A 9,516-nucleotide genomic window follows, 5' to 3' on the forward strand; every position below is an offset into this window, starting at 1 on the left:
ATTTCTCTTCTCAGCGAGGGCTCTGTGTAAGGCTCCTGTGAGAGGTCTCTGTGAAGTCTATGTATTATCTCTGAGAGGTCCCTGTGTGGGGTGAGTGTGGGTCCCTGTGTGGGGTGAGTGTGGGTCCCCGTGTAGGGTGAGTGTGGGTCCCCGTGTGGAATCAGTGTGGGTCCCCGTGTGGGGTGAGTGCGGGTCCCCGTGCGGAACCAGTGTGGGTCCCCATGTGGAATCAGTGTGGGTCCCCGTGTGGGGTGAGTGTGGGTCCCCGTGTGGGATGAGTGCGGGTCCCCGTGCGGAACCAGTGTGGGTCCCCATGTGGAATCAGTGTGTGTCCCCATGTGGGGTGAGTGTGGGTCCCCGTGTGGGGTGAATGTGGGTCCCCGTGTGGAATCAGTGTGGGTCCCCGTGTGGGGACTCAGTGGGGGGCCCTCCATTGCTGGCCTTTCTGCACCTCACAGAAGGAGAAGGGCAAAGGGACTTGCAGCTTCTTGTTTCTTGCTGCTCTGTCAGTGTCCCTCTGTGTCACTTCTCCCGACAGGTGCCTTGGGCGTCCAGCACCCTCAAACCCAGCACTCACCTCTTGGTGCCCCTGAGAGGACCCGGCAGCAGTCAGGCTCAGGGGCCCCGCTCTGTGCCAGCCTCTGCTGAGCTCTGGAGGTTGTGCTGTGCTCTGGGTCCCAGCCCCTCCCAGGGCCCCTGGCTGTGCCCCCAGTGCGGTGTCGGCCCCGGAGGAGGGGCCCAGAGGTGAGACCTGGCTCCAGGGAGAAAGCACAGCACAAGCAGGCCTGTGGCCGCTCCCCCTCAGCAGGTCCTGGTCCCGCATGTTGGGGTCCTGACAGGCGTAGGGCAGGGCCATTCAAGCTGTCACCTGGATCAGGGGACCCCCCTGGAGCAGGACTCTGCAGCACGGGAGTGACTGTGACACAGAGCCCCGGGTTGCTCTGTGGAATTGCTCCTGTCTCCCTGGTTTCCCGTGTGGACGGGCCGGGGAGGAAAGCTGACGGCACCCTCGTTCTCCGCAGGTCACTTCCAGCCCGCTGGGTGACACATCCTGTCTGCTGGCCTCTTCCCCCTCCAGGCTCTGAGGTGAGCAAGGCTGACAGCAGGTGAGACTTGCTACGACCCCAGCACAATCCCTGAGCCTGTGAAGTCCCACTTGTCCCCTGGGGGCCTCCTTGGGCCACGCGTGTAGGTAAAGGTCACAGACCGCGAGTCTGTCGTGAGCTCCCAGTCCTGTGAAAGTTGATTAAATACATTGTGGGGAAGTGAACCTTCCCTGCTTGGGGGCTCCACGGCCTCTGGGAGCCTGGCCCTCCGTGGAGGAGCTCCAGGGGCCTTCCCTCTGTCTGGGCTCTGGGAGCTGGAGTAGGGGGAGAGTCTGGGCTGGGGCCACCATAAGCCACTGGCCCCTGACTTCTTTTCTCTGGGCCTGTACACGGTGGTGGGACGCCAGGGGTTCCTTGGTCACTGCGCCATTTATGGGCGCCTCTGCCACTTGCCTCCTTCCCCTGCATCCCACCCTAGGGGCACATGACAGACAGTGAGGTGACTGCACACACAGTCACACCCCTGCTCGTTCCCCAGGGGGCGGTGAGCACTGTGAGTAGGGCTGTCCTCTCCTCCGGGGCAGGGGTGGACGGCCCTCGGCGGCCTCCATGCTCGTCACCTCACACCCTCAGACCTGGGAGTGCGCGGTCCTCCTCCTCACCGCTGCTCCAGAGTGTGAGAAGGACAGAGGACGGGTGACGCTCCCGGCCCACCTCAGTCCCAGCTCCATCGGGGAGAGAAGGAGCTTCCAGGGCAGGCATCATCTATCCCCACCAAGACATGGGGGCAAGGTTTCTGCCACGTCTGGACTCTGGGCTCCCTCCTTATTCTGACATGTGAACTTGTCTCTGACACTTTCTGGAGCCTGAGGGGAATTTCAGCCTCCTCAGACCCCTCCCCTACAGTCCCACAAGTTCAGGGTAGAGAGAGAGCAGGAGAGGAGTGAGCCGGTTCCTGAGAAGGGGGAGGTCTTTAGGTTTAGTTCACCTTGACACGTCCTGAATGTTGTTGCTTGTTTCTGTAATGCTGCTATTATGGAAACTTAAATGCAGTGAGGGAATTGAGGTGAGGATGGGTATTCCACGCTGGGATCAACCTCCCTCCATGGCCCCATCCCATCTGGAAGCCAAAGCAGGCACCTGGGAAGAGTGGACCCTGATCCCTTCCCTTCCCCCCAGCAGGGCACAGACAGAGGCCACCACCTCTCATGAGAAGAAACATTTATTTTGGGAAACAAAAATTGTGGTAGGAAGAAGCCATTAACACATAGACAATGTGTTAACATGAGAAGAAACAGGTTTTCTTTTTATGAACTGCACTTTTTCTTGCACTGCTTTCCTACCAGGAGAGGCATGAGAAGCACGCTCTGGTTGACCAGAGGGAACACATTTTCGAGGACATGTTGGATGATGGCGCAGGTGGCCTGAGTCACCTGCCACCCTTGGTCTATGCTGGCAGGGTCTGACTGGGGACTCCAGTTCCCTGGGTGGGAAGGCCAACTTGTCGCCCCTGCCTCTGGTATGCCTGCTGTTGTTAAGGTAGCTGTGGTCCTTGGGGGTGGCTTGGTGACTGTAGGCTGTATTTTTCAACACTCTTCTCTGTTCTGAAGAGGAGAGAACACTGTGGTAGTGGGAATGCCCCTCTGCTGGGGCCTGGAGCTGTTCTGGGTGCTGATTTAACTCTGAGGCACAGAGTCCTTGGTGAAGCCCCAGTTTGTCTACTAGGGCCTGTCCAACAGCTGTTCCAATCGCCCGAGGATCAATAGCCCTGCTCTCTACAACAGATTTGCCTTTGATTGGCTCCTGGTGGTGAGCAGTGGCTGATACAGGCTTGCCTTTTTGAAGGGATTCTTCTGTTCCTTTGCCTTTTTTATTGTGGCTAAGATACTGCAGAAAGTGCCTTGTCCATTTTTGGCTTTCTGGTGAAAGCTCTCTCTTCTCTGGCGAGAGCTGGGGGTGTTTGCTCCCAAGGGACTCTCCTCTTTCCCTGACCTGAGAAGCGTGGCTCATCCCACTTGCTTGAGAAGCCTTTAGTGCTGAAGACCTTTCTTCATACTCTCCCGGTTTGGGCCTCCAATCGTCCTCCCTCTCATCAGTTGGGGCAAACATCTTGCTCTGGCTGTTCATTTCTTCATCCTCTTCTGGTTTGAGCCCCTCACAGACCTCCCCATCATCAGTTGAGGCAAACTGGCCCTTACACGGGTCCCTAACCTTTGCTTTCCTGGGTTCCTGTTGTCCCTGGTTGCTTCTCGTTTCTTCGTGTTCTCCTGGTTGCAGTCTCCTAACGCTCCTGCACTCCTCAGCTGGGGCAAGCGTCTCGCTCTGGCTTCTTGTTTCTTCATGCTGTCCTGGTTGGGGCTTCGTGAAACCCCTCCACTCCTCAGCTGATGCGAGCACCTCCGTCTGGCCCTTCATTTCTTCATGCTCTTTCGGTTGGGGCCCCTTAAAGTCCCTCCGCTCCTCAGTTGGGGCAGACATCTTGCTCTGGCTGTTCATTTCTTCATCCTCTTCTGGTTTGAGCCTCTCACAGACCACCCCCTCATCAGCTGAGGAAAACTGGCCCTTACACGGGTCCCTAATTTTTGGTTTCCTGGGTTCCTCTTGTCCCTGGCTGCTCCTCATTTCTTCATGCTTTCCAGGTTGGAGCCTCTTAGAGCCCCTCCGCTCCTCGGTTGGGGCAGCCATCTCGCTCTGGCTCTTGAATGAGTCCGTACGTGTTGGGTTTCTGAACTCCCACGGCCCCCGGCTGCTCCGTTCACTCGCGTTGAGGTCACATGGCACCGCCTGGAACGCGGGCGCGTCCTCACTGGCACGTTCCCTCTGGGAACTGGAAAGAGACCTATGAGAAGCCAGGATGTCTGCAGGAAGGAGCACATCCGTTTGAGAGTCTTGAAGGAGCTCCCCAGTGGCACGGCCTTGAGCCACCTGTGTTTTAAGGCATGGCTCCTTTGGATGTTGGGCAACTGACTTTGTTGGTAGTGACAGGGTTTTCCTAGCGGCTGGAAACCCCAAGACAGTCCCATTCTCCCAGCTTCTGCCTATGAGGTTGACTGTGGGCATCTGATAAGGCAGTCTGCCCTCCTGTCCAGTCAGAGGGGCCTCTGAGGGCCCATAGCTGTCACCAGGTGAAGTCTTTCCCAGGGCCCTCTGGATTTCTGTATGCTCAGGTGAGGGAACAGGGAGGGGACTCACCAGGGTGGGAACTGTTGCTTTTGTTATCACTTTCATTCCCTGATGGGGCTGAGGTTTTCCCAAGAACTTATTAGCAAAGTTGGCTTTTGAGTGTGCCCCAGATTGCCAGGTGGCAGAGGGGGAAAAGGTGGACCTTGGAGAGGACAAGGGTTGAGCCCCACATGGCTTGAGATTTATGGGCTCAAAGGCCTGTTTGGGTAGGCCCCACCTGTGCCTTACCCGCCACCTTAGAATATGTGCTTCCAGCATCTGCCGAATGCTTGGACTGAGGAAGGAAAGCATACGGGAGGAGTTTACACAGGGTTTCCAAAACTTCAAGGGTGCTGGATTTCTGATTTCCTCGTGAGGGTGGGGCTTAGAAAAAACACAGTTGGCAGCAAGCCAGGATTGACGCACAATCACAGGGATCAAACCTTGATTAATCTGCGTCGACTTTGTGCTCAAATGGGCTTTCAAGATTTCTTCTAGATGTTTCTTCTCTGGGCTACTGGGTAAACAGTTTCCAGAGTCACTCATCAAGGGCCTCATCAGGTATCTTTCAGACTCCTTTTCAGAGTTTCTTTGCAGAAACTTCCCTGGGAGCCTGGCCCTGGAGGAAGCTTTTGAGATCCTCCTCAGACATGGCCTTAGACCCTTGCCGAAATCCTTCCCTGGTTGAAATTGCATTTGACCCTTCCTATGGGATCTCCTAGGGCGCCTGGACCTTATCTTCTGTGGGTCCAGTCTCCTTTTGCCTGTAAAAGCAGAGGGCTGCCAGGGTCCCTGCTTGCCCTGTGCCTGATAAGTCCTTAAAACTTGGCACTGAGAGGAACTCAATTCCAGAGACAGAGACAGGTGGATACTGAGGCACAGGCCCCTCTTGGTTTGATCTTTGATGAGCCTCTTTTGAAGATGTTGCTTCTGGAGATCAGGGCCAATTAAGTCCTCATGATGAACAGAAACTGACCTTTGGGCCTGAGAGCGCCCCCTCTCTTGGGGAAGGTTGAGACTGAGTTGGCTAAAGCCTTTCTGAGATCTTTTGACCACAGAGGATGAAGGCTTCCCACTTTTCAGTTGCTTCTGCAACAAGGGGCATTTCAGCCATTGAGTTTCAGTTGGGATAAAATATGGTGTCTTGTTCTGAAATGTAGGACAGTCTAGTCCACAGGTACTCATCTGGGGTGGAGAATAAGGTGGTCTGAATGGGAGAGAAGATGGGAGGTAGGGCTGGGCCTGGATCTGAGCCAGAGGTGGGGACTGGCACGGAGGCAAGGTTTGAGTGAAAGGCTGGGGTGGGACCCCCGGGCAGGGCAAGACTGCGGCCTGGGAAGGACCTAAAGGTATTCTAGGTTGAATTGAAACTGGAAAGCCATTAGAAACTCCACTGAATAAAACAAAGGGTGCCTGCTGTTGAGTAGAGCTCCTAGTAGCCACCAGGGACTCGCTGTGCAGAGAGGGGTGACCCCAGTAGAGCTGGGTGTATGTCAGTTCCAAGTGGTCCCTCAAGACCTCGGAGTGTAAGAGCTGCCGAGGACCGGGTAGCTGCTCTGTTTTGTCTTTCCTGTTCCAGAAAGATTGAGGGATTGTGTTGTCCTGCTCAGCACCCAGTGATTTCCACACATTCCCTAAAGTGTTCAGGTGGTAGTCTGAGCTCATTTGTTCCAAGAATGACCCATCCTTTTCTTTCCCCTTATGAATGTTTAGTTCTACTTTCTTGGTGATTAGAATCTCCAGCAGCTTCTGGACTTCAGGGTTGACAGGTGAGGGGCTACCAGTCTCTACCTGCTTGTCTGTGGGCTCTTCCTGGAACGGGGCCCCTGGTGGCTGGTGGGACAGGTGTTCTTGCTGGGACTCACTCTGTGATGAGGTGGGGAAGAACAAGGCCTTGGTAGTCTTCCACCAGAAGGACAGGAACAAAATGGGATAGCATGCGAGGCCAAGACTCAAGATGGCTGCGATGGTAGATGCCAAAAAAGAGTTACCTGGAGGTGAGCTCTTGGCAACAGTGCCAAGGGTGATTTTCTTCAAGTTGGATTGGTCTTGAGGTTCTTTTGACAGGGTGGAGGCCACAGGTAAAGAACCCTGGGTCAGAGGAGCCAGGGCAGCTGATGGGCACGTGGCAGGAACAGCCTCTTCTGCAGGTTCCCTGCAGGGCAGGTGGGCTCCAGCAGACGCTGCTCTGCACACCTCACCAGGGGGGTCTTGATAGGAGAGCTGATGAGAGCTGCCCTTGTCAGGGAGCCTGCCCAGGTGGCTTCAGGAGACATGAGGCACAAGCTGCAGCCAGGAGCGCCCAGGGCCAGGAGGGCTGGGCAGGCCAGGCAGGGGTGGGCACCTGTGGCCCACGGCCCTCCACGGCCCCCATGCTGACTTCACAGTGCTCCTGCTGTCCCTTACCCCAGGGCTTTGGCCGTACCCCACCCTCAGCGCTCCCCCTCCCAGCTCAGCCCCAGGCTGCCTGCAGCCCAGGTGTCACACCATAGGCTTTGGGTGGAAGAAGAACCCAGGAGAGAAGGGGAAAATTCTTTACCTTTGTAGAAGTGAAGTCAGGGCCCGAACCTCTTCCAGCTCTTCCAGGCAATCTCTGAAAACTGGAAAACAGCAGACTGGGTCATGGTGGTGAAGGCAAGGGCTTAGGGGGTCTTACAGGAGGCTAAGTGCTGTGTCCCTTTAAGGGGACACCATTGGGAGATTGGAGCCCGAGCACCAGCGTCCAGGGCCACATGATCCCTGACAGTGATGGCGAAGCTCATGAAAGGGTTTATCATTTACAAAGTACTTCCATATCCATTACCCCTTGCTGCCCTCCCATCCTCCCTGTGGGGGACAATGGGCAGGGGTCACATCACAGAGGAATCTGAGCAAAGTTAAACAACTTGTCCACGGTCGGACCTGGAGGTCCCACCTCCCAATCCAGGCGCTATTGGTCCACTGTAGCCCACACACCCCTGCTGGGCCACACCCTTTTCCGGGCCCCTTACTGCTTCATTGTGCACATGGACTCTGGGAAGTATCTGGGTTCTGCTCTCCTTCCCAGGAACCTCCCTGAGGGTTCTGTTTCTTGAGGCACAGGCCCTGCCCCTGGCCTCCTCGGAGCCTGTGGAGTGGGCCCTCAGGGCTGGGAGAGATGGGGCCCAACCCTCGGGCCACACAGGGCTGGATGGCACAACTTACCTTTCAAAGCTCTGTTTTTCATCTTAACCTTGTGTTTCCCCCTCCACTCCGTCTGATGCTGAAAGACAGAAAAAACGAGGACCTGGGACCCAATTCTCACTCTCCCCTCTCTAGACAAGCATCAGACACTCAGTGTCCATACATAATAGGACTTTTTACATTTAACTAACAGAGCTCTGTGGTTTTTCTTTCCTTTCACTCATTTTTAAAGAGGATAAAAATATTTTCTGTTTTCCTTCTCTGTGAAGAACATAAAGAAGGATTTTCAATGTGAGATTCACCCTGGATTTCTTTTGTCACTGTTCCTCTGCTCAAGAAACACACACGTTCTCTGAACTACGGGTTCATCTGAGCTCCAGCAGGTGGGTCTCTGCTTCCCGAGGCCAGGGCCACTCCAACCCCCGCTCTGAGGCTCTCAGGGCCTCAGCACTGCCAGCAGATCAGCCCTCATCCGAGACACGTGTTCACAGCTGGTGATCCATTGCTCATGGGCCTGTCCTCTGGCTGAGATTGAACTCTGTATCCAGTCCTCGACCTCTGGTCACTGTGTGTGAGACTTGCCCTGGAGCCCTCTACCACACCTGGACAACTGGTCTGAGATCTCTGGATACAAATCCTAGTGTTCACTCTATCCCCTGCCCAGGCTGGCTTGCCCTTAGAGGGATGACGTCCTATTCTTAGGAGTAGATGTCCTATTCTTTCCCATTTCAGGAGTCTCTGAAGTTGATTCAGAAAAGTGGAAATAATAATAGAAAAGAAGGGAGAAGCAGGTGCTTTGTGGGTCTGGCCCAAGGGTTCTTTACCTTCGTGATGTTTCCATGTTTCCTAGGAGGTGGTGAAGATAGATTATTCTGGAGGTAGGAGACTAACAGGAAATAGAGCCCCAGTCCACACAGAAAGCCAAGGATGGTGGCACTCGCCCAGGAAGTGTGACTGGAGTACAGCCAAGTATCAAAAGTGCTTTTCAGAGAAAAGAGAGGATTCTCCATCATCTGAATCACATTGCTGGCTTCAGGCAACTGAGCACAGGATGTGTACTTGGGGACTGATGTCCTAGGCATACATCATAGAGCTGTGGTCTAGTCACAAAGGGCTCTTGAGGGTGGAGGAGGGAGTAATAGCGGAGGAGGCTGGACCACGGCCCCTCCCCACCATCCGCCCCACAGCTCTATCCCTCCACCCTCATGGGTCTTCTAGACCTTAGTCAATTTTCTATTCATTCCACCTGGAAATCACATTTTTCCTGGTTCCTCAGATCTCTTGGGGATTTTGAAAGATTCCCTTTCTCTCCTATTGAATCATTACTTATTTCAGCAGAAGCTGAAGATACAATAGGAAGGCCATTAATATACAGTACACTTTTTGCTTCCCTTTCCAATTTTAGTGATTCTGGAATCATCCTTTAATGTTGTGATAATATTCAATTGAGAAACTTAAGTTTTCTGTTTTTTGACAAATAATTTGAGCCCTCAACAAACAAAAGTTTTTGTTTTTGTTTTTATTAATTCAAGTGGTCTGCGGATTATCCAGTTCATTTGGATAATACCCGCCATAGGTATGGATCTCTTTCTAATTAATGTTGTCTGGAGAGAAAGATGAAAACAGCTTTTTACAATTTAAATGTCATTGGTCTCCTGTCAGAACACGTTTTTATTGTGTTTTATCATACAAGATGGTACATTTCCCTACTACTTCCTCAGCATCTGTCAGGTATATTAGGAAATGGGTTTTTTCCTCAGGTAATTGCTCAAATCTATAAGATGGTTTTAGGTCTACTCTCTCTGACCTGTTTTGACCTTTATACCTCTTCGAGTTCTAAATGCACGTTGCATTTCTTTCTAAGATCCTGGGAGGTGTGGCCATTTGAAAAGCCTTCACTTTTTATCGCCATTGATATTTACTGTTATACCTCTCTGCGAGGGCTGCTTGATGGGGGTGTTACATGAACATTCCCCCTGCTTGTTTTCTGTGCTTTATGGGAGTAATGTGAGCTTTCTGTTTTAGATAATTTACTATGTTCTCCACTGTGGACAAAGCAGGGAGTGAGCATATTGCTGTAAGGCAAAAAAGCATGATTGATAAGGTGGGTGTAAAACAAGCCAAGAGTCGTGGTCCTCATGTGTGT

At 53.4% G+C, this 9,516-nt stretch overlaps 1 protein-coding gene across 1 annotated transcript; it reads right to left on the reverse strand.

Moving 5' to 3' along the window:
* Positions 1-2,306: 2,306 nt before the first annotated feature.
* On the reverse strand, positions 2,307-9,282 carry LOC130708396 (spermatogenesis-associated protein 31E1-like). The gene is made up of 4 exons (XM_057548332.1): positions 9,196-9,282; positions 7,392-7,449; positions 6,748-6,808; positions 2,307-6,471 (listed from the first exon to the last, which is right to left on the reverse strand). The coding sequence occupies exons 1-4, from the start codon at positions 9,280-9,282 to the stop codon at positions 2,307-2,309; spliced, it is 4,371 nt and encodes a 1,456-aa protein (XP_057404315.1).
* Positions 9,283-9,516: the final 234 nt, after the last annotated feature.

Source organism: Balaenoptera acutorostrata, chromosome 6 (genome assembly GCF_949987535.1).
Source record: "Balaenoptera acutorostrata chromosome 6, mBalAcu1.1, whole genome shotgun sequence".
Classification (NCBI taxonomy): Eukaryota; Metazoa; Chordata; class Mammalia; order Artiodactyla; family Balaenopteridae; genus Balaenoptera; species Balaenoptera acutorostrata.

Coding starts and splice junctions, on each gene's coding strand:
- LOC130708396 (XM_057548332.1), bottom strand. CDS start 9,282: ATGGCGATAAAAAGTGAAGGCTTTTCAAATGGCCACACCTCCCAGGAT. Junction 6,809..7,391: donor GAAAAACAGAGCTTTGAAAG/GTAAGTTGTGCC, acceptor GCTGTTTTCCAG/TTTTCAGAGATTGCCTGGAA. Junction 6,472..6,747: donor CTGACTTCACTTCTACAAAG/GTAAAGAATTTT, acceptor TGTCTCCTGAAG/CCACCTGGGCAGGCTCCCTG.